Source organism: Triticum dicoccoides, chromosome 3B, assembly GCF_002162155.2.
Source record: "Triticum dicoccoides isolate Atlit2015 ecotype Zavitan chromosome 3B, WEW_v2.0, whole genome shotgun sequence".
Taxonomy (NCBI): Eukaryota; Viridiplantae; Streptophyta; class Magnoliopsida; order Poales; family Poaceae; genus Triticum; species Triticum dicoccoides.
In genome coordinates, this window is record NC_041385.1 from 844,435,263 (window position 1) to 844,461,135 (window position 25,873).

At 44.3% G+C, this 25,873-nt stretch overlaps 1 protein-coding gene across 2 annotated transcripts; it reads left to right on the forward strand.

Moving 5' to 3' along the window:
- The first annotated feature begins 18,894 nt into the window (after positions 1-18,894).
- On the forward strand, positions 18,895-25,308 carry LOC119278861 (disease resistance protein RGA5-like). Of its 2 annotated transcripts, none has more exons than XM_037560200.1 (8): positions 18,895-19,027; positions 19,128-19,969; positions 20,354-22,384; positions 22,655-22,710; positions 22,784-23,121; positions 23,735-24,097; positions 24,201-24,374; positions 25,033-25,308. In XM_037560200.1, the coding sequence occupies exons 2-8, from the start codon at positions 19,140-19,142 to the stop codon at positions 25,054-25,056; spliced, it is 3,816 nt and encodes a 1,271-aa protein (XP_037416097.1). In that variant the 5' UTR covers positions 18,895-19,027; positions 19,128-19,139; the 3' UTR covers positions 25,057-25,308. The 2 variants fall into 2 exon arrangements, with proteins under 2 accessions (XP_037416097.1, XP_037416098.1); XM_037560201.1 differs by having other exon boundaries at positions 22,790-23,121.
- Positions 25,309-25,873: the final 565 nt, after the last annotated feature.

The following is a 25,873-nucleotide window of genomic DNA, read 5'->3' on the forward strand; positions in this document are numbered from 1 at the left end:
TACTATTTGTCCTTAGTGCATCTTTTCCATACATTATTTTTGAAGCTAAACTTCATTGCTAAGTATGTTACCATACGATGTTCTTCAACAGGGACTCCCGATGAATGTTGTGCCTTATGGGATCGAGACTAAAGGTACCATGAGTATTATTAGCTTACGGCCAAGATATCCTACAAATTACTTTAGGGCATTCAAGATCAGTGACGGATGCTTAATAGTGCAAGACTGGACCAAATATGTGATGGGGGAGCGCAGAGAAGTACTAGGGGGCAGCAAACAGATGCGCTACCCACGATTAGGAGACAGGTTTATCTGCATGCTCCAACTTGATCAAGGAGGAGAGCTATACATGTTTTATGTTATTTTACCTAAGAGAGAGCAGCAGGAGTGATTAGCTAGCTAGAAATGAGTTTGAGGATGATGATGTGCTACACTATTACTATGATGATAAAATAGCTAGTGTTGGTGGTAATGACTATGATGATTATTATTAGCTAGTGTTAGTGGTGATTAAATAAATACTGTTGGTGGTAATGACTATGATGATGATTAAATAGCTTGTGCTGGCGGATTAGATTCAAGTGGAGGCAACATGTGGTGCACATCGAAGGTACTACTAGTCCAAACTAGATCAAGTTTGGATTAGTAGTGTACTTTTGACATGCACCACATATTGCCTCCACTTGAACCCAATCCACCTTCATTTGATACACTGTTATGGACATAATGATGTAAACCTCATAACTGGTATTGTACCAATATTTGTACGATGGCGCATAAATACACTAAAAATAAAAAAATAAAAAAGAATACTAGTAGCGATGGAGAGAAAACACGCTGCCAGTAGTTACATTAGCAGTAGCGTGGGAGTGAACAAACGCTGCAGCTATTTGTCCTAGCAGTAGCGCGTGCGAGCAAGCGTTACTGCTAAGCAATAGCTATAGCGCCTTATTAGTAGCGCGCCTACCCGCGCTACTAATGAGCACAAAAACCAGCGCTACTGCTAGGGTTTTCCCTAGTAGTGGATGGTAAGGAGTCAGATATAACACCTAAGTTTGATTGTGTTAAATCTTTTATGGATACCGATGCTTTTCGTGGATTTAGCGCTAAGTATGGACTTGACTCTGAGATAGTAGCTGCTTTTTGTGAATCTTTTGCTACTCACATTGATCTCCCTAAGGAGAAGTGGTTTAAATATAATCCTCCCATTGAAGTAAAAGTAGTTGCACCAATTACAGTTGAAGAAAAGACTGTCACTTATAGTGATCCTATTGTTCCTACTACTTATGTTAAGAAACCTCCTTTTCCTGTTAGGATAAAGGATCATGCTAAAACTTCGACTCTTGTTCGTAAGAGTAATACTAGGACTTATACACCTCCTGAGGAAATCAAAGTTGAACCTAGTATTGCTATGGTTAAAGATCTCTTGGATGATGATTTAGATGGGCATGTTATTTATTTCTGTGGTGAGACTGCTAATATTGTTAGACCAGATGCTAAGATACATAGACCTGTTGTAGGCATGCCTGTTATTTCTGTTAAAATAGGAGATCATTGTTATCATGGCTTATGTGATATGGGTGCTAGTGCTAGTGCAATACCCTATGACTTATATAAAGAAATTATGCATGATATCACACCCGCTGAATTGGAAGGTATTGATGTTACTATCAAGCTTGCCAATAGAGATACTATTTCACCAGTTGGGATTGTTAGAGATGTTGAAGTCTTGTGTGGGAAGGTTAAATATCCTGCTGATTTTCTTGTTCTTAGTTCCCCACAAGATGATTTTTGTCCCATTATTTTTGGTAGACCCTTCTTGAATAATGTTAATGCTAGGATTGATTGCAAAAAGGATATTGTTGAAATTGGCTTAGGGGATATGTCTCATGAGTTTAATTTTGCTAAGTTCCGTAGACAACCCCGTGATAAAGAATCACCTAGTAAGGATGAGATTATTGGTCTTGCTTCTATTGTCGTGCCTCCTACTGATCCGTTAGAACAATATTTGCTAGACCATGAAAATTATATGTTTATGGATGAAAGAAGGGAAATAGATGAAGTGTTCCTTCAACAGGAACCTATTCTGAAACACAACCTACCCGTTGAAATTCTTGGGGATCCCCCTCCACCCAAGGGTGATCCCGTGTTTGAGCTCAAACCATTACCTGATAATCTTAAGTATGCTTATCTTTATGAAAAGAAAATATATCCTGTTATTATTAGTGCTAACCTTTTAGAGCACGAAGAAGAAAGATTATTGAAAACTCTGAAGAAGCACCAGTCTTAGGGGCATTAGTCCCACTCTATGCCAGCGCAAAATTAACATGGAAAAGATGCCAAACCAGTTAGAGATCCTCAACGACGATTGAATCCTAAGATGAAAGAAGTGGTAAGAAAGGAGATACTAAAGCTTCTTGAGGCAGGTATAGTTTATCCCGTTGCTGATAGTGATTGGGTAAGCCCTGTCCATTGTGTTCCTAAAAAGGGAGGTATTACTGTCGTTCCTAATGATAAAGATGAATTGAACCCACAAAGAATTATCACAGGTTATAGGATGGTAATTGATTTCCGTAAATTAAATAAAGCTACTAAGAAAGATCATTACCCTTTACCTTTTATTGATCAAATGCTAGAAATACTATCCAAACACACACATTTCTGCTTTCTAGATGGTTATTCTGGTTTCTCTCAAATACCTGTATCAGCAAAGGATCAATCAAAAACTACTTTTACTTGCCCTTTCGGTACTTTTGCTTATAGACGTATGCCTTTCTGTTTATGTAATGCACCTGCTACCTTTCAAAGATGCATGATGGCTGTATTCTCTGACTTCTGTGAAAAGATTTGTGAGGTATTCATGGATGATTTCTCCGTTTATGGATCCTCTTTTGATGATTGCTTGAGCAACCTTGATCGAGTTTTGCAGAGATGCGAAGACACTAGTCTCGTACTGAATTGGGAAAAGTGTCACTTTATGGTTAATGAGGGCATTGTCTTGGGGCATAAGATTTCCGAGAGAGGTATTGAAGTTGATAAAGCTAAAGTTGATGCTATCGAAAAGATGCCATGTCCCAAGGACATAAAAGGTATAAGAAGTTTCCTTGGTCACGCCGATTTTTATAAGAGGTTCATTAAGGAGTTTTCTAAAATCTCTAGGCCTCTAACTAATTTATTGCAAAAATATATTCCTTTTGTCTTTGATGATGATTGTGTAGAAGCATTTGAAATACTTAAGAAAGCTTTGATCACTGCACCTATTGTTCAGCCACCAGATTGGAATTTACCCTTTGAAATTATGTGTGATGCTAGTGATTATGCTGTAGGTGTTGTTCTAGGGCAAAGAATTGATAAGAAATTGAATGTTATCCAGTATGCTAGTAAGACTCTTGATACTGCCCAAAGAAATTATGCTACCAATGAAAAAGAATTCTTAGCAGTTGTGTTTGCATGTGATAAGTTTAGACCTTATATTGTTGATTCCAAAGTTACTATTCACACTGATCATGCTGCTATTAAATATCTTATGGAAAAGAAGGATGCTAAACCTAGACTGATTAGATGGGTTATCTTGCTTCAAGAGTTTGATTTGCATATCATTGATAGAAAGGGAGCTGGGAACCCCGTTGCAGACAACTTGTCTAGGTTAGAGAATGTTCTTGATGATCCACTGCCTATTGATGATAGCTTTCCTAACGAACAATTAGCAGTCATTAATTCTTCTTGTACTGCTCCTTGGTATGCTGATTATGCTAATTACATTGTTGCTAAATTTATACCACCTAGTTTCACATACCAGCAAAAGAAAAAGTTTTTTTTATGATTTAAGACATTACTTCTGGGATGACCCACACCTTTATAAAGGAGTATATGGTGTTATTAGACGTTGTGTACCTGAGCATGAACAGGAACAGATCCTACGCAAGTGTCACTCTGAATCGTATGGAGGACACCGCGCTGGAGATAGAACTGCACATAAGGTATTGCAATCCGGTTTTTATTGGCCTACTCTCTTCAAGGATGCTCGTAAGTTTGTCTTATCTTGTGATGAATGTCAAGGAATTGGTAATATTAGTAGACGTCAAGAAATGCCTATGAATTATTCTCTTGTTATTGAACCATTTGATGTTTGGGGCTTTGATTATATGGGACCTTTTCCTGCTTCTAATGGTTACTAAGTGGGTAGAAGCTATTCCAACTAGTAGTGATGATCATAACACCTCTATTAAGATGCTTAAAGAAGTTATTTTTCCGAGGTTTGGAGTCCCTAGATATCTTATGACTGATGGTGGTTCACATTTTATTCATGGTGCTTTCCGTAAGATGCTAGCTACGTATGATGTTAATCATAGAATTGCATCTCCTTATCATCCGCAGTCTAGTGGTCAAGTAGAGTTGAGCAATAGAGAGCTCAAATTAATTTTGCAAAAGACTGTGAATAGATCTAGAAAGAATTGGTCCAAAAAACTTGATGATGCATTATGGGCCTATAGAACTGCATATAAAAATCCTATGGGTATGTCTCCGTATAAGATGGTTTATGGAAAAGCATGTCACTTACCTCTTGAACTTGAACATAAAGCATATTGGGCTATTAAAGAGCTCAACTATGACTTCAAACTTGCCGGTGAGAAGAGGTTGTTTGACATTAGCTCACTTGATGAATGGAGAACTCAAGCCTATGAGAATGCCAAGCTATTCAAAGAAAAAGTCAAACGCTGGCATGACAAAAGGATACAAAAGCGTGAGTTTAACGTAGGTGATTATGTGTTATTATTCAACTCTCGTTTAAGATTTTTTGCAGGAAAACTTCTCTCCAAATGGGAAGGTCCTTACGTTATCAAGGAGGTCTATCATTCCGGTGCCATAAAAGTCAACAACTTCGAAGGCACAAGTCCAAGGGTGGTGAACGGTCAAAGAATTAAACATTATATCTCAGGTAATCCTATCAATGTTGAAACTAATATTGTTGAGACCGTAACCCCGGAGGAATACAAAAAGGACACTTTCCAGAACGTTCCAGACTCCGAAGAGGAAAAGGTATGTGGTACGGTAAGTAAACCGACTCCAAAACAATTCTAATGTCAATTTTTATCCGTTTTGGAATATTTAAGAATTTTGGAAAGAAAGAAGTAGTCTGGGAAGGACACGAGGCCTCCACGAGGGTGGAGGGCGCCCCCACCCTTCCTGGGCGCGCCCCCCTGTCTCGTGCCCACCTCGTGTGCCTCCCGGACTCCGTTTTATTGCACGTTACGTATTTTGGTCGGTAAAAATTCATTATATAATCTCCCGAAGGCTTTGACCACCGTATCACGCAAATATCTTCTATTTTCGTTTCGAGCTGTTTTTCTGACAGATCTAGAGCATCATGACATCTCCAAGCGCTCCCAATGACAAGTTTTTCGAGAGGGTTATCAACCCCTATCTCGTGGAGGTGCTGCAACACCCTCAAACCATTGAGATGCGTGAGGGGGTGCTGCACATCCGAGATGTGGAGGGACCAAGGCGTACCGGAAGCGTGGAGACAAAGCTCGAAGCCATGGAGCAACAAGTTTTCAAGTGCCAAGGGTGTTGGGGAACGTAGTAATTTCAAAAAATTTCCTACGCACACGCAAGATCATGGTGATGGCATAGCAACGAGAGGGGAGAGTGTATGTCCACGTACCCTCGTAGACCATAAGCGGAAGCGTTATGACAACGCGGTTGATGTAGTCGTACGTCTTCACGATCCGACCGATCCAAGCTCCGAACGTACGGGGCCTCCGAGTTCAGCACACGTTCAGCTCGATGACGATCTCCGGCCTCCGATCCAGCCGAGCTCTGGAGATGAGTTCCGTCAGCACGACGGCGTGGTGACGATGTTGATGTTCTACCGGCGCAGGGCTTCGCCTAAGCTTCGCGACGATATGACCGAGGTGGAATATGGTGGAAGGGGGCACCGCACACGGCTAAGGAACGATCCGTAGATCAACTTGTGTGTCTTTGGGGTGCCCCCCCGCCCCCGTATATAAAGGAGCAAGGGGGGAGGCCGGCCGGCCCTTGGGGCGCGCCAAGGAGGGGGGAGTCCTCCTCCTAGTGGGAGTAGGACTCCCCTTTCCTAGTCCAACTAGGAAGGAGGAAGGGGGAAGGAAAGAGAGGGAGATGGAGAGGGAAAGAGGGGCCGCGCCCCCCTCCCCTAGTCCAATTCGGACTCCCCAAGGGAGGGGGCGCGCCACCTCCTGGGCTGCTGCCCTCTCTCTCCCCTCAGGCCCACTAAGGCCCAATACTTCCCTGGGGGGTTCCGGTAACCCCTCCGGCACTCCGGTTTTCTCCGAAATCACCCGGAACACTTCCGGTGTCCGAATATAGTCGTCCAATATATCAATCTTTATGTCTCGACCATTTCGAGACTCCTCGTCATGTCCGTGATCACATCCGGGACTCCGAACAAACTTCGGTACATCAAAACTTATAAACACATAATAAAACTGTCATCGTAACGTTAAGCGTGCGGACCCTACGGGTTCAAGAACTATGTAGACATGACCTAGAACCATTCTCGGTCAATAACCAATAGCGGGACCTGGATGCTCATATTGGTTCCTACATATTCTACGAAGATCTTTATCGGTCAAACCGCATAACAACATACGTTGTTCCCTTTGTCATCGGTATGTTACTTGCCCGAGATTTGATCGTCGGTATCCAATACCTAGTTCAATCTCGTTACCGGCAAGTCTCTTTACTTGTTCTGTAATACATCATATTATAACTAACTCATTAGTTACAATGCTTGCAAGGCTTAGGTGATGAGTATTACCGAGAGGGCCCAGAGATACCTCTCCGACAATCGAAGTGACAAAACCTAATCTCGAATTATGCCAACCCAACATGTACCTTCGGAGACACCTGTAGAGCACCTTTATAATCACCCAGTTACGTTGTGACGTTTGGTAGCACACAAAGGGTTCCTCCGGTAAACGGGAGTTGCATAATCTCATAGTCATAGGAACATGTATAAGTCATGAAGAAAGCAATAGCAACATACTAAACGATCGGGTGCTAAGCTAACGGAATGGGTCATGTCAATCAGATCATTCAACTAATGATGTGATCCCGTTAATCAAATAACAACTCTTTTGTCTATGGTTAGGAAACATAACCATCTTTGATTAACAAGCTAGTCAAGTAGAGGCATACTAGTGACACTCTGTTTGTCTATATATTCACACATGTATTATGTTTCCGGTTAATACAATTCTAGCATGAATAATAAACATTTATCATGATATAACGAAATAAATAATAACTTTATTATTGCCTCTAGGGCATATTTCCTTCAGTCTCCCACTTGCACTAGAGTCAATAATCTAGTTCACATCGCCATGTGATTTAACATCAATAGTTCACATCACCATGTGATTAACACCCATAGTTCACATCGATATGTGATCAACACCCAAAGGGTTTACTAGAGTCTGTAATCTAGTTCACATCGCTATGTGATTAACACCCAAAGAGTACTAAGGTGTGATCATGTTTTGCTTGTGAGATAATTTTAGTCAACGGGTCTGTCACATTCAGATCCGTAAGTATTTTGCAAATTTCTATGTCTACAATGCTCTGCACGGAGCTACTTTAGCTAATTTCTCCCACTTTCAATATGTATCCATATGAAGACTTAGACTCATCCGGATTAGTGCCAAAACTTGTATCGACGTAACCTTTACGACGAACCTTTTGTCACCTCCGTAATCGAGAAGCATATCCTTATTCCACTAAGGATAATTTTGACCGCTGTTCAGTGATCTACTCCTAGATCACTATTGTACTCCCTTGCCAAAATCAGTATAGGGTATACAATAGATCTGGTACACAGCATGGCATACTTTTATAGAACCTATGGCGAAGGCATAGGGAATGACTTTCATTCTCTTTCTATCTTCTGCGTGGTCGGGCTTTGAGTCTTACTCAATTTCTCACCTTGTAACACAGGCAAGAACTCTTTCTTTGACTGTTCTATTTTGAACTACTTCAAAATCTTGTCAAGGTATGTACTCATTGAAAACTTATCAAGCGTCTTGATCTATCTCTATAGAACTTGATGCTCAATATGTAAGCAGCTTCACCGAGGTCTTTCTTTGAAAAAACTCCTTTCAAACACTCCTTTATGCTTTGCAGAATAATTCTACATTATTTCCGATCAACAATATGTCATTCACATATACTTATCAGAAATGTTGTAGTGCTCCCACTCACTTTCTTGTAAATACAGGCTTCACTGCAAGTCTGTATAAAACTATATGCTTTGATCAACTTATCAAAGTGTATATTCCAACTCCGAGATGCTTGCACCAGTCCATAGATGGATCGCTGGAGCTTGCACATTTTGTTAACACCTTTAGGATTGACAAAACCTTCTGGTTGCATCATATACAACTCTTCTTTAAGAAATCCATTAAGGATTGCAGTTTTGATATCTATTTGCCAGATTTCGTAAAATGCGGCAATTGCTAACATGATTCGGACAGACTTATGCATCACTACAATTGAGAAAATCTCATTGTAGTCAACACCTTGAACTTGTCAAAAACATTTTTACGACAAGTCGAGCTTTGTAGATAGTAACACTAGTATCATTGTCTGTCTTCCTCTTGAAGATCCATTTATTTAACTTGACTTGCTGATCATCGAGCAGGTCAACCAAAGTCCACACTTTGTTCTTATATATGGATCCTATCTCAGATTTTATGGCCTCAAGCCATTTCGCGGAATTCGGGCTCATCATCGCTTCCTCATAGTTTGTAGGTTTGCCATGGTCAAGTAACATGACCTCCAGAATAGGATTTCCGTACCACTCTGGTGCGGATCTTACTCTGGTTGACCTACGAGGTTCGGTAGTAACTTGATTTGAAGTTACATGATCATCATCATTAGCTTCCTCACTAATTGGTGTAGGAATCACATGAACAGATTTCTGTGATGAACTACTTTCCAATAAGGGAGAAGGTACAATTACCTTATCAAGTTCTACTTTCCTCCCACTCACTTCTTTCGAGAGAAACTTCTTCTCTGGAAAGGATCCATTCTCAGCAACGAATATCTTGCCTTTGGATCTGTGATAGAAGGTGTACCCAACTGTCTCCTTTGGGTATCCTATGAAGACACATTTCTCTGATTTGGGTTTGAGCTTATCAGGATGAAACTTTTTTCATATAAGCATCGCAACCCCAAACTTTAAGAAACGACAACTTTGGTTTCTTGTCAAGCCACAGTTCATAAGGTGTCGTCTCAACGGATTTTGATGGTGCCCTTTTAACGTGAATGCAGCTGTCTCTAATGCATAACCCCAAAACAATATTGGTAAATCAGTAAGAGACATCATAGATCGCACCATATCCAATAAAGTGCGGTTACGATGTTCGGACACACCATAACGTTGTGGTGTTCCAGGTGGCGTGAGCTGTGAAACTATTCCACTTTGTTTTAATTGAAGACCAAACTCGTAACTCAAATATTTGTCTCCGCGATCAAATCACAGAAACTTTATTTTCTTGTTATGATGATTCTCCACTTCACTCTGAAATTCTTTGAACCTTTCAACTATTTCAGACTTATGTTTCATCAAGTAGATATACCCATATCTGCTCAAATCATCTTGTGAAGGTCAGAAAATAACGATACTTGCCACGAGCATCAACACTCATTGGATCGCATACATCGGTATGTATTATTTCCAATAAGTCAGTAGCTTGTTCCATTGTTTCGGAGAACGGAGTTTTAGTCATCTTGCCCAAAAGGCACGGTTCGCAAGCATCAAATGATTCATAACCAAGTGATTCCGAAAATCCATCTTTATGGAGTTTCTTCATGCGCTTTATACCGATATGACCCAAACGGCAGTGGCACAAATAGGTTGCACTATCATTATTAACTTTGCATCTTTTGGCATCAATATTATGAATATGTGTATCACTACGATCGAGATCCAACAAACTATTTTCATTGGGTGTATGACCATCAAAGGTTTTATTCATTTAAACAGAACAACAATTATTCTCTGATTTTAAATGAATAACCGTATTACAATAAACATGATCAAATCATATTCATGCTCAACGCAAACACCAAATAACATTTATTTAGGCTCAACACTAATCTCGAAAGTATAGGGACTGTGCGATGATGATCATATCAATCTTGGAACCACTTCCAACACACATCGTCACTTCACCCTCAACTAGTTTCTGTTTATTCTGCAACTCCCGTTTCGAGTTACTACTCTTAGCAACTGAACTAGTATCAAATACCAAGGGGTTGCTATAAACACTATTAAAGTACACATCAATAACATGTATATCAAATATACCTATGTTCACTTTGCCATCCTTCTTATCCGCCAAATACTTGGGGTAGTTCTGCTTCCAGTGACCACTCCCTTTGCAGTAGAAGCACTTAGTCTCAGGCTTAGGTCTAGACTTGGGCTTCTTCACTTGAGCAGCAACTTGCTTGCCGTTCTTCTTGAAGTTCCCCTTCTTCCCTTTGCCCTTTTCTTGAAACTAGTGGTCTTGTCTACCATCAACACTTGATGTTTTTCTTGATTTCTACCTTCGTCGATTTTAGCATCACGAAGAGCTTGGGAATCGTTTCCGTTATCCCTTGCATATTATAGTTCATCACGAAGTTCTACTAACTTGGTGATGGTGACTAGAGAATTCTGTCAATCACTATTTATCTAGAAGATTAACTCCCATTTGATTCAAGAGATTGTAGTACCCAGACAATCTGAGCACATGCTCACTAGTTGAGCGATTCTTCTCCATCTTTTAGCTATAGAACTTGTTGGAGACTTCATATCTCTCAACTCGGGTATTTGCTTGAAATATTAACTTCAACTCCTGGAACATCTCATATGGTCCATGACGTTCAAAACGTCTTTGAAGTCTCGATTCTAAGCCGTTAAGCATGGTGCACTAAACTATCAAGTAGTCATCATATTGAGCTAGCCAAACATTCATAACGTTTGCATCTGCTCCTGCAATAGGTCTGTCACCTAGCGGTGCATCAAGGACATAATTCTTCTGCGCGGCAATGAGGATAAACCTCACATCACGGATCCAATCCGCATCATTGCTACTAACATTTTTCAATACAATTTTCTCTAGGAACATATCAAAATAAACATATGAAAGCAACAACGCAAGCTATTGATCTACAACATAATTTGCAAAATACTACCAGGACTAAGTTCATGATAAATTTTAAGTTCAATTAATCATATTACTTAAGAACTCCCACTTAGAAAGACATCCCTCTAATCCTCTAAGTGATCACGTGATCCAAATCAACTAAACCATAACCGATCATCATGTGAAATGGAGTAGCTTTCAATGGTGAACATCATTATGTTGATCATATCTACTCTATGATTCACGCTCGACCTTTCGGTCTCCGTGTTCCAAGGCCATATCTGCATATGCTAGGCTCGTCAAGTTTAACCTGAGTATTCCGCGTGTGCAAAACTGGCTTGCACCCATTGTAGATGGACGTAGAGCTTATCACACCCGATCATCACGTGGTGTCTGGGCACGACGAACTTTGGCAACGGTGCATACTCAGGGAGAACACTTCTTGATAATTTTAGTGAGAGATCATCTTAAAATGCTACCGTCAATCAAAGCAAGATAAGATGCATAAAGGATAAACATCACATGCAATCAATATAAGTGATATGATATGGCCATCATCATCTTGTGCTTGTGATCTCCATCTTCGAAGCACCGTCGTGGTCACCATCGTCACCGGCGCGATACCTTGATCTCCATCGTAGCATCATTGTCGTTTACGCCATCTATTGCTTCTACGACTATCGCTACCGCTTAGTGATAAAGTAAAGCAATTACAGGGCGTTTGCATTTCATACAATAAAGCGACAACCATATGGCTCCTGCCAGTTGCCGATAACTTCGGTTACAAAACATGATCATCTCATAATATAAAATATATAGCATCACGTCTTGACCATATCACATCACAACATGCCCTGCAAAAACAAGTTAGACGTCCTCTACTTTGTTGTTGCAAGTTTTACGTGGCTGCTACGGGCTTAGCAAGAACCGTTCTTACCTACGCATCAAAAACCACAACGATAGTTCGTCAAGTTGGTGTTGTTTTAACCTTCGCAAGGACCGGGCGTAGCCACACTCGATTCAGCTAAAGTGAGAGAGACAGACAGCCGCCAGCCACCTTTAAGCACGAGTGCTCGTAACGGTGAAACCAGTCTCGCGTAAGCGTACGCGTAATGTCGGTCCGGGCCGCTTCATCTCACAATACCGCCGAACCAAAGTATGACATGCTGGTAAGCAGTATGACTTGTATCGTCCACAACTCACTTGTGTTCTACTCGTGCATATAACATCAACGCATAAAACCTAGGCTCGGATGCCACTGTTGGGGAACGTAGTAATTTCAAAAAATTTCCTACGCACACGCTAGATCATGGTGATGGCATAGCAACGAGAGGGGAGAGTGTATGTCCACGTACCCTCGTAGACCGTAAGCGGAAGCATTATGATAACGCGGTTGATGTAGTCGTACGTCTTCACGATCCGACCGATCCAAGCTCCGAACGTACGGGGCCTCTGAGTTCAGCACACGTTCAGCTCGATGACAATCTCCGGCCTCCGATCCAGCCGAGCTCCGGAGATGAGTTCCGTCAGCACGACGGCGTGGTGACGATGTTGATGTTCTACCGGCGCAGGGCTTCGCCTAAGCTTCGCGACGATATGACCGAGGTGGAATATGGTGGAAGGGGGCACCGCACACGGCTAAGGAACGATCCGTAGATCAACTTGTGTGTCTTTGGGGTGCCCCCCCGCCCCCGTATATAAAGGAGCAAGGGGAGAGGCCGGCCGGCCCTTGGGGCGCGCCAAGGAGGGGGGAGTCCTCCTCCTAGTGGGAGTAGGACTCCCCTTTCCTAGTCCAACTAGGAAGGAGGAAGGGGAAGGAAAGAGAGGGAGAGGGAGAGGGAAAGAGGGGCCGCGCCCCCCTCCCCTAGTACAATTCGGACTCCCCAAGGGAGGGGGCGCGCCACCTCCTGGGCTGCTGCCCTCTCTCTCCCCTCAGGCCCACTAAGGCCCAATACTTCCCCGGGGGGTTCCGGTAACCCCTCCGGCACTCCGGTTTTCTCCGAAATCACCCGGAACACTTCCGGTGTCCGAATATAGTCGTCCAATATATCAATCTTTATGTCTCGACCATTTCGAGACTCCGCGTCATGTCCGTGATCACATCCGGGACTCCGAACAAACTTCGGTACATCAAAACTTATAAACTCATAATAAAACTGTCATCGTAACGTTAAGCATGCGGACCCTACGGGTTCGAGAACTATGTAGACATGACCTAGAACCATTCTCGGTCAATAACCAATAGCGGGACCTGGATGCTCATATTGGTTCCTACATATTCTACGAAGATCTTTATCGGTCAAACCGCATAACAACATACGTTGTTCCCTTTGTCATCGGTATGTTACTTGCCCGAGATTTGATCGTCGGTATCCAATACCTAGTTCAATCTCGTTACCGACAAGTCTCTTTACTCGTTCTGTAATACATCATCTTATAACTAACTCATTAGTTACAATGCTTGCAAGGCTTAGGTGATGAGTATTACCGAGAGGGCCCAGAGATACCTCTCCGACAATCGAAGTGACAAAACCTAATCTCGAATTATGCCAACCCAACATGTACCTTCGGAGACACCTGTAGAGCACCTTTATAATCACCCAGTTACGTTGTGACGTTTGGTAGCACACAAAGTGTTCCTCCGGTAAACAGGAGTTGCATAATCTCATAGTCATAGGAACATGTATAAGTCATGAAGAAAGCAATAGCAACATACTAAACGATCGGGTGCTAAGCTAACGGAATGGGTCATGTCAATCAGATCATTCAACTAATGATGTGATCCCGTTAATCAAATAACAACTCTTTTGTCTATGGTTAGGAAACATAACCATCTTTGATTAACAAGCTAGTCAAGTAGAGGCATACTAGTGACACTCTGTTTGTCTATATATTCACACATGTATTATGTTTCCGGTTAATACAATTCTAGCATGAATAATAAACATTTATCATGATATAAGGAAATAAATAATAACTTTATTATTGCCTCTAGGGCATATTTCCTTCAAAGGGATGGTGGAGCGTGGACTCAACGCCAACCAGATGATGATCACGGAGTTCACCAACAACCACAAGCTAGATGCCAAGGTCATTGGGGAGACCATCTTCAAGCTTCAAATTGTTCACCAGTTGGAATGGCAAGTCCCAGGGCACACTTTCCATACAGATCTCCGGGTTCTGCCGCTGAGCGCGTACGATGGAGTGCTTGGCATCGACTGGCTCTCAGCGCACAGCCCCATGCTCTGTCACTGGCAAATGAAGACGATCCAATTCGACGTCAATGGCAAAATTGTCCACCTGCAGGGCGTAAAATCTTCAGACCTGCCTTGCATAGCGGAATTGGATGCCTATGAATTACATCGCATGGAAGTGGCGAATGACATTTGGACAGTAGCCTTGGTTACCATTGAGCGGACGGACAAAATCCAACCTGAACTTGTTCCCCCAAATATTCAGAAGGTGTTATCTGAATTTGAAGACGGGTTTGCTGAACCCACTACTTTGCCACCCCGTCGTCAGTATGACCATGGCATTCATTTGGAGCCGGGCACCATGCCTATCAACACCAAGCCTTACCATTACTCGCCGGCACAAAAAGATGAAATCGAGCGGCAAGTACAGGACATGCTCAACTCCGGTGTCATCACGCACAGCATGAGCCCTTACACTGCCCCGGTCCTGCTGGTCAAGAAGAAGGACGGCAGTTGGCGTTTCTGTGTCGATTTTCGACGACTCAACTCTGCAACAGTGAAGAACAAATTTCCCCTTCTGGTAGTTGACGAGCTCCTGGACGAATTGGCAGACGCCAAGTACTTCTCCAAGATTGATTTACGTGCTGGGTACCATCAGATTCGCATGCGGGAGGAGGACAAGGAAAAGACTGCCTTCAAGACACACCACGGCCACTACCACTTCCGGGTGATACCATTCTGCCTTTGCAATGCTCCGACAACCTTCCAGTGCTTGATGAACACAGTGTTCGGCCGTTATGTGCGTATGTTCATCATCATATTTTTGGACGACATCTTGGTATTCAGCACTGACCTACAGGAACACGAGGAACATCTTCGCCTCACTCTGCAACTTCTCCGCGAGCATCAACTATTCGCCAAGGCTAGCAAGTGTTCGTTCGCACAAACAAGCATTGAATACCTCGGGCATGTGATCTCACAAGAGGGAGTTGCTACGGACAACAGCAAGACCAGCGCCATGCAGTCCTGGCCCGTGCCCACCACGCCCACGGAGCTGCGGGGCTTCTTGGGGCTGACGAGCTACTACCGTAAATTCGTCCCCCATTACGTCATCATCGCCAAGCCCCTGACGCAACTGTTGATGGAGAAAGGGTTTCTCTGGGACGACAAGGCGCAGCAAGCCTTTGACATGCTCAAGCGCGCCATGGTGAGCACGCCAGTGTTGGAACTGCCCAACTTCACGCGCCCGTTCGCCATCGAAACAGATGCGTGCGATACCGGCGTGGGAGCGGTGCTTATGCAAGATGGCCATCCAGTGGCCTACCTCAGCAAGGCCCTGGGAGTACGCAATCAGAAGCTATCCACAATGAGAAGGAATTTCTCGCCGTCATGATGGCCATCGACAAGTGGCGGCCGTACCTGCAGCGTGCTCCATTTGAGATCGTCACTGACCACAAGAGTCTCCGTGCATTGGATGATCAACAACTGGTAACCGATCTCCAGCGCAAAGACATGTCCAAGATGGTGGGGCTGCAGTTCTCCTTCTGCTACAAGAAGGGCGTCGACAACAGTGCTGCCAATGCGCTGTCTCGTGTCGGCCACCTCCTGGAGCTCGACACACATGGTGCCGATGCGCTTTCTCGCGTCGGCCACCTCCTGGAGCTCGACGCACTGTCCATGTGCCAACTGCAATGGCTGCAAGAAGTTGCCAATTCCTACGAGACCGACCCCGACTCTCAAGAGCTACTCACCAAGCTGGCTGTCATCAACACTGACGATCAAGGGCGCACCCTGCAGCAAGGCGTAATCCGGCAACGGGGTCGAATCTGGATCGGCACCAACTCAGCTCTACAGACCAAACTCATCGCTGCTCTCCACCATAGCGCCGTGGGAGGTCACTCAGGCGCCACAACAACATATCACAGAGTGTGCAAACTTTTTGCCTGGCCGGGTCTGAAGCGTGCCGTTGAGGATTTTGTTCGCCAATGCACTGTCTGCCAGCATGCCAAGCATGAGAACACGCACCAGGCGGGCAAGCTCCAACCCCTCCCAATACCTACAGCGCCATGGCAAGACCTCACCATGGACTTCGTCGAGGGATTACCCAAATCTGAAGGGTACGATTCCATCATGGTCGTCGTCAATCCCCTGACTAAGTTCGTGCACTTTGTGCCGCTCCGGCACCCCTTCACCGCGGTCCATGTCACCCGTGCGTTTTGGGACAACATCATCAAGCTGCACGGCGTACCTCTCTCCATCGTATCTGATCGGGACAAGATCTTCACTAGTGCCATGTGGCGTGAACTGCTCGCCGCGGCCGACACCAAGCTGCTGTACTCCATCGCCTATCACCCGCAACGGACGGGCAGACGGAGCGCGTCAACCAGTGCCTGGAGATGTATCTCCGGTGCGCCGTCGACGACACCCCGCATCGATGGCGCAAGTGGCTGCCAACAGCAGAGTTTTGGTACAACTCTTCCCACCACTCGTCTCTGAAGTGCTCCCCGTTCAAGGCGCTCTACGGCATAGAACCCAATCTGGGCGGCCTTCCAAAACTCAGCTCCACGCTGCCCGTCGACGCGTCCTCTGGTGACCTGGACTGGGCCGCGCACACTGACCTGTTGCGCGCGCAGCTCTAGCGCGCCCAGGCGCGTTTCAAGAAGCAGGCGGATCGACACCGTGCTGAGCGCGCGTTCGATGTGGGAGAGCAGGTTCTGCTCAAGCTCCAACCGTATGCTCAATCTTCCGTCGTCAACTGCCCCTGCCGCAAGCTCTCATACAAGTTCTATGGCCCGTTCTTGGTGACCGAGCGCATTGGCTCCCTGGCATACCGACTGCAGTTGCCTCCGGACAGCCGCATCCATCCGGTATTCCACGTCTCCCAATTGAAGCCTTTCACTCCTGATTATACTCCGGTCTTTACGGAACTGCCCAGGGTACCGGACCTCGCCGCCGGCGAGTCTGAACCAATCGCCATCTGGGATCGCCGCATGATGAAAAAGGGCGACGCTCCAGTCGTCCAATTGCTTGTCCAGTGGGCCAACATGCCACCGGCGGCCACCACCTGTGTCGGGGATATACCCCGCGGTGTAACCCGGCCGGAAGTATAATCCGGCCGGACTTGGCGACTCATTAATGACCCGCCCTGGCTGGACGGCACACTAAGTGACCCGCCCGATCCTGGCGACTTATGGGTGACCTGGCAAGCGGATCAGAGGAGCGACAAGACCCAGGGGCCCAGGAGGCTCAAGGCCCAGAAGGCCGACTTACGTTATGGAAGGCCGGCTTAAGAGGAAAGGCGTGAGGAATATCTTCCTTACAAGGAATCAAGACCCGGACTTGTATCCGGCTTGTAGTAGAAGATAGGCTAGTCCTAATCCTTGGACTCCACATGTAACCCGCCCCTCTAACTTATATAAGGAGGGGCAGGGCACCCCAAGGAGGAAACAAGAAACAATATCTAGGGCTAGACACAAAGAGGAGAGACGGCTTACGGTGACTCTCTCATGATCATAATGAGACCTAGCCACAAACAGCATGTAGGGTTATTACCGGATGATGTTTCCCGGGGCCCGAAGCTGTCTAAATCCTTGTCTTGCGTGTTGCGACTCTCGTCCCGATCAACCCCTCTCAAGCTACCACATAGATGCGTTGGCCTCGCGACTAAGTCCTGACACTAAGGACATCTGCCGTGACAATTCCACGACAACCTGGGAGGATTATGACATCCTACGGCAACGTTACCCGTCGGCTTGCATCTGGGAGGAAGCTGCTTCTCAAGGAGGGGACAATGTCACGCCTGCAGATGATACATCCGCAGCGGACTGAAAGTGCAGTTCAGTTAACTGAACTAACTGAACTGCAACAGAGCTAGCGTGTGTGTGTTGGGCCAGAGGCCATGTAAGCAAGTGTGTGTTGGGCCTGAGGCCATGTGTGGGTGTGAGAGGGCCCAGATGGGCGGCTACATATTGTACCGTGGACGAGACGCTGGGTATGAATGGAAAAAGATCTCAATTCTCCTTTCCCCTTCTCCAAGCTCTCCTCCCACCCTCTGCATCTCGATCCCCTTCTCATCCCGATCTTTCCTCTCCCCTGGGTCATGACAGATCGAGGCTGCTCTAGAGTTGTTGTGGAATCAGATTGCCTCGAGCTCGTTGAGGCGTTCAAGGGCGAGTCGGACATCTGGAGCTCCTACACGCCTATTCTGATCGATTGCTTTGATTTAGCACATGGAATTCCTTCGATTTCTTTCCAGCATTGCCCGCGGGAAGCCAACAATCTGGCACATTTTGTAGCTAGATATAGCAATGAGCAAGGTAGTAGTTTTGAGTGGGTGGATGAAGCACCAAACTTTTTGTTATCGCATTTACTATCTGATGTAACCTTGCCTGCCAAGAGAAAAATAAAGTGCCATGAGGTTTTCCTTAAAAAAAAGGGAGCATAGTGCATAGTGCTCGGGGTTCTTTGTGCTAAATTCCCACAGCACTAGGTACGTTTCAACGGTCAACCGGTCCTCCAGTCGGCGCTGCTGCCCTGCTCCCAAGTCCAATCCCTTACCCCGAGACGAGTCGCCGTCTTTCCGCGGTGAGCGCCGGCGAGGGTGCGCTCGGGCGGCGCCCGCCCTCCTCCTTCTCCGGGGCAGCTCCCGGATCTCCTCTTCCATAGGTTTCCTCTCTCTCTCTCACTCACTTCACCCTTTAATTTGCAATTCTGCATCCGGCGATGCCGAAATGAATACATCTGATGGCCCGTGTTCCGGCGACAGAGAGCGGGCGACATGGAGCCGAGCCCATTCAGCGCCTCGCTGGGCGCCATGGGCTCCCTCAGACGGAAGCTCGACGAGCTCCTGGCAACCCGGCACTGGGCTCTGCGGGGAGCCGTCACGGACGAGATCGAGCAGCTGGCAGCGGATCTCCGCACCCTGCGCGACCTCCTGGCGAAGCTGTCGAATGCGCAGGACCCTCCCGTGGCCGCGAGGTACTGGATGAAGGACGTGCGCGAGCTGTCCTACGACATGGCTGACTGCGCCGACCAGTTCGTCCGCGCCGATGACCGTGCCAAGATTCATAGAGCTGCTCGCCGGAAGATTATTGCCCGGTTGAAGATTAGCCGCCTTCCGCAGAGGTGGAGGTGGAGGTGGAAGTGGCGCCCGTGGATCGCCGACAAGGTCTCGGAATTTAGTAGTCGGGCGCAGGAGGCGACCCGGCGGTACTGGAGGTATAAGTTGGATGATTGCGCCTCGGATCCTGGAAATTCAGGTGTTGGCAGCCTTGAAATTCCGGCTGTTTCGCCAGATTTGGGTGAACTAGTTGGCATACAAGGCCCAACGGACGAGCTTCACCGGCGGTTGACCAGTGGAGGAGAGCAGCTCAAGGTAGTGCCAATTGTTGGTGAGGGGGGAATCGGCAAGACCACTCTTGCACAAAAATTATGGAGCAAGCTCCGTGGACAGTTCGAGTGCCGAGCATTCGTGCGGACAGCCCAGAAGCCTGATATGAGGGGGATCATCAGGAGCATACTCTCGCAAGTCCGTCGGCACCAGCCGCCGGACCCTGGGGAGATGTACCACCTGATCCGCGATCTAAGGGAATATCTGCGCAATAAGAGGTACTCCCTCCGTCCCATAATGTGTAAGACGTCTTTTGGCACTACACTAGTGTAGTGCCAAAAGACGTCTTACACATTATAAGACGGATGGAGTACAATATAATACTCCCTCCATCCCAAAATAAGTGTCTCAAGTTAGTACAAAGTTGAGACACTTACTTTGGGATGGAGGGAGTACTAAAAAGAATGACATTCCATGAACGTCATAAAAAAGTCGTAGAGACAGAGGTGATCTTTCTGCATGGTGTCCACTGTATATCTGAACTTTCTGAATCCTCATATCACAAAGAAATTAATTCTGTACACAAGCTTATTTTGATTTCCCTTCTGATATTATCCTTTGGTGTTCGGCTAATAAGCATGTCTCTTTAAAATATTTGTCAGGTACTTTATTATAATTGATGACTTATGGGCTATATCAGTATGGGATATTTTAAGTCGTGCTTTTCCAGAGGGCAACTGCTGCAGCAGAATAGTAACTACAACAGAAACTATGGAAGTAGCTTTGGCGTGCTGTGGTTTTTGCCCTCAGCATGTTTTCAAGATGGAATCTCTTGGTGAGGATGACTCAGAAAAATTATTACTCCAAAGAATCCCACTTGTCTCAGGAAATCAACAGCTTGATAATGTTTTGCCTCAGATTAAGAGAAATTGTGGTGGCTTGCCGCTAGCAATCATCATTGCAGCCAGTCTTTTAACAATCCAACCTGAGAAATTGGAACAATTGGGATGTATGCAGAATTCCGTTGGTGCGAATCATAACATGGAGGATTTTATGAGACAAATATTAAACATTAGCTTTGATAGTCTTCCACATTATTTGAAGACATGTCTGCTTTATCTTAGTACCTATCCAGAGGGCTGCCTATTCTTGAAAGGTGATTTGGTGAAGCAGTGGGTAGCCGAGGGTTTTATATGTGCAAAAGAAGGAGATGACATGGAGGAAGTTGCCGGGAGCTATTTTGATGAACTTGTCAGTGCAGGCCTGATCCAAGCTATGGATATCAACTATAATTATGAGTTTTTGTCTTATTCAGTTCATCACATGGTACTTGATCTCATTACATACAAGTCCATTGAAGAGAATTTCGTCACTGTAGTAGATTATTCTCAAACGGCAATACCTGTTATTGATAAAGTTCGTCGGTTGTCGCTCCACTTTGGTAGTGCAACATATGCAACTACCCCAGCAAGTATCGGACTATCACAAGTTCGATCACTCTTCTTTTCTGGCATGTTTAACTGTGTGCCTTCATTCATGGTGTTTAAGCTTCTTCGAGTTCTAGTTCTTCATTTTTGGGGTGATATTGGAAACACGAGTTTCAGCCTTGAAGGAATTTGTGAACTGTTTTGGCTGAGATATTTGCAGGTCACATGTAATGTCATTATAAAGCTTCCAGATCAGATTGAACCAATGCAACACTTGGAAACACTGGAAATAAATGCAGAAGTATGTGCTGTTCCGCCGGACATTGTTCGACTTACGAACTTGTTGCATCTCCGTCTTGGAAGTGGGACAAATCTACCCGACGGGGTTGGGTGCATGAGATCTCTACGTACACTCATGTATTTTGACCTTGGCAGTAGCTCTGAAGACAATCTATGGGAGCTTGGCGAGCTGACAAACCTGTGGCATCTTCATCTCACCTATTCTTCGTCACTATCTAGTGAACATTTGAAGGAAAAACTGATAGCTCTGGGCACTTCACTTGGGAAACTGGGTAACCTCAAATCTTTCACGTTGGCTTCTGGTGCTGCTGGCACGGCTGTTCTTTTTGATGGCTCGGGCAGCATATACTCTACTCCAGTCTTTCTCGAGAGACTTGAGTTGTTACCACCAATTTGCGTCTTTTCCAGATTTCCCAAATGGATTGGACAACTCCACAAACTCCGTGTTTTGAAAATCGCAGTTAGAGAATTGCTGATGAATGATATTGATAGCCTCACAGGATTACATTCCCTTACAGTTCTCTCGTTGTGTGTACAGACAGCTCCTGAGCGAAGGATTGTATTCAATGATGGGGCTTTCCCAGTTCTCAAGTATTTCAAGTTCAGATGCGGTGTACTTTATATGTCTTTCATGTCAGGAGCCATGTGCAATCTTTGGAGGCTCAAGCTACATTTCAACACACATATTGGGGAGAAGTACGACAATATGCTTGCTGGAGTTGAGCACCTTTTAAATCTCCGGGACATTGCTGCACAAATTGGGGTCATCGCCGAATCTGATAAGAAGGTTATTGAGTCGCCATTCAAGGATGCCATTAGCAATCATCCTAGGTGTCCTAATTTTCATGTAAAATGGGTGGATCCGATTGAGGAAGAACATCATCAGAGGCAAGAAAGAGGGCTATCAGGCGAAAAACATGGGGTTCTAGAGAAAGCTGAAGCCAGAAACAAATATGCTGATGACTGGTATGGATCTTTCTTATTGTAGCAGTAATTTTCTGAAATATCGCCCTTTTTTCATTCATTTCTTTTCCTCCAGTCTAACATTATCCTCTGGGCAAAAAAAGAAGTTACCTGAAAGATACAAGTGCTATAACAAATATTTATTGGAAAATTACGTGCGCCGTAAGACATTGTACAATGAAGTTGTTCCAAACCAAGGCTTGCAATATTATAATATCAGTTTTATCTTTATCGTCTGAAGATGTTTTAACCAAAAGTAAATATTATCTTCAGGTTGTCTCAAAATTCTGACCTGCCATCTAGTGTCACTTCATATCGCCTGAAGTCAGGTATTTCTATTTCCTTTGTGCCCCATTTACATACAGATGATTGCTTGTTCTAAAGCAATATTTGAACCGGTAGTTGCAGAATTGAAAGCGTCACAAGAAACCGAAGTTTCAGTATCAGAAGTGCCACAGGCAACCGAAGTTTCAGAATCAAAAGTGTCACTGGCAACCTTAGTTGCAGAATCGAAGGTGTCACAGGGAACCGAAATTGAAGAATCAGAAGCGTCACCAGCAACCAAAGTTGCAGAACCAAAATTGTCACAGGCAACCAAAGTTTCAGAATCAAAAGTGTCACCGGCAACCTTAGTTGTAGAATCAAAGGTGTCACAGGCAACCGAAATTGAAGAATCAAAAGTGTCACCAGCAACCAAAGTTGCAGAATCAGAAGTGCCGCGAGCAACATATGCGCATAGGGTGAGTTCTCCCTTAAACAAGCCAAAAATGGTTCATGATATACCATGAGATCAAAGCTCATGGCTTTAAAACCTGATCTGCAAAAAATGTGCATCAAACATGGTGAGGTTCCATGTAGTTGCTCGAACACTGACGCAGTCAGGTTCTTTGTGATGATATATGCTGCGATGTCAGAACTTCGGTGACACAAAGGAGCCCAGTCGCCACCTTCTCACAGACCAAGTGCACATCCAGTTCAACTAGCTTATGCAAACTTATTATAAATGCACTTCCGTTAACATACATCATGTTTTTTAGGTAATGTCAACATGCATCATGTAATGCATAGTTCTTTTGTCCGAGCATCTATCAGTCGACGTAATTGCTGAAATTTCGAGCATTTATATTTTGAGGATTTCAGTTCTAGTTACTCTAGAACTAATAATCTCCTTAGCATACTTATCAAATCCTCAACATAGTTTGGAACATTCTGAAAGCTTTTATTTGCATTTGTTCTCCTCAAAATGCTAAATCGTGATATCTGATGGATTGTTTATTTCTTTCATTCCTTGTGAACCACACATTATACTACTCCTGAAAAAAAAAGTATATACTAATTATCTCATTTAAACAGCGATCACTCGTTCCTAAATTTGGGGACTGGGAAGACAGCGAGGATGTCCCTTACACACCAGTGGTCGTGGGTGCTCGGAAGAACAAGAAAACAGGCATTTATTCCAATCCGAATGAGCCAGGACATGACACCGAACCTCCTCGCAGGTCACCTTTGAATCCAAATGAGCCTGTGGCACAACGACACACAAATCCTCAGTGGGACCAAGGGGGCAATGGTAGCACATCCAGAAGCCCTTACAGAAGTGTTGCAGGATCTGCTTCACCAATGCACATGGCAGCTGGAATGCACGCTTCAGAAAGGAGGGCTTTGTCAGTAGTGCGTGGAAGGAGCAGAATGAATCAGAGTAACCCAGGCTACAATGTAGGACATTATAATCCTTGGTTTCTTATTGTTCCAGAAATATATCTGCACGCATCACATGTGTCTGGATAATGAGCTGTTGTTTTTGCATTTTTGAACCCAGCGTGACGATGAAGTGGCTGTTCCGCCATTTGGTGAATGGGATGAGGCTAACGTAGCATCAGGCGAAAAATATACGGGTATCTTCAACAGGGTGAGGGATGATAAATTATCACCTGGATCTTCTGCCAGGCAACAACCATCTGATTACCACAGAGAGGAAAAAAAGGCACAACAGGTATGTAAACGCAGCTCCCAAGTAAAAGTGTTCAGCTTCTGCTAGTATTGATTTGCTTATCTGTGCTCAATTTAAGAGTTTTGGCTGCATACCACTTCTGCAAATTTGCAATAATACCATGCATTTTCGTAAGGGAATTAGTAGCCCTTTACTATCATATATTATATCCATGACAAAACGAACTAGAAAATAAACAATTTGGTAATAGAGTTCGGTCACTGACAACCAGCAATTGTTTTGTGCTCCATCTAATACTTCTTAGGCTACTTATTTATTGTACTCGTATCTTCACGGTTTCTCAAGGCGCATTCAGTGGAACTAAAATGGAATTAAAATATCTTAACAATGTGCAAAAGTTCTTACACAATTAATTATATTCAACATGCATATTTGTTATACTAGTAGAGAAACAACAATTTATGCTTTATTTGTATTGGTTACTGGTAGATCTCAATAGTTTGGAGTATGGACATAATGCTGTTAGTGGTATCATTATTGGATCACTACTTCTTTTTTCATAGATGTGAATATTTTATGTCTGTATCTTTCTATTGAAATTATGCTCAGCATAAGTAGCATTATCGGTTTCTGTTTCATTCTCCAAGTGATATGCAAAAGGCATTTTATTCCCCTATTGACATCTTTCTCTTTTCTCCAGACATGCTCTTGCTGTATACTTTGACAAAATGCGGATACAATCACAGAGATTTCTGATAAGCTTCTTGGATCCTGAAGGGAGTGAGCGGAGCAAACACATCACATCACCATGGGCTTAACCCTGCCACTGTGTGCTTCCTTCCACTTTTGCTCATTGCTTCATCTGACTTTCCTATGTATGTCATTCTATCATTTTCCTGCTGGTTTTCTTTGAAAACCATTTCAACTCGGCTATGTCGTATTTGCTTACCAAATAAAATCATGTTTTCTTTCATAAGCCAACAGATGTTCATTCAAACGAAGTTAAAGTTCATTTTTTCTAACATGAAATCTCATTAGCAATAAGATGGCAGGTAAATCATGGTGATTGCATTGAAAAAAACCGCTACTTGTTTACAAACTATACCCTTGTTGCAACAGACTGGTAGTTACTACACATACAAGTAGCAAGCTAGTAGTACAACTCAAATTAATTTTTATTCTTTCATGTATGTGTAAATGATTCCTAATATTAATTATTCGATGGTGATGTGAATATTCATGCTTCTCTCGCAGTCACTTCTCGAAGCAACTGCACCTACGCAAATGATGCACAAGAAATGCGCTATTATTTGTTCTTTAAAGATTGGCTGCTTCTAAGCAAACCTCCTTTATCACTGAGTAACAACCAACATAGGGTGATGCTTTTCGTTAGCTTTTGAATCCACAACAAGGATAAAAAAAACCACCTAATTTTGTCGGTATGTAAGGGTTATAATAGTATTGTTGTAACTAGCTTGAACATGAATTATCATCTTGTTGATTTAGGACCCCAAAAACATAGCTTCCCTATGCCTTCCCCT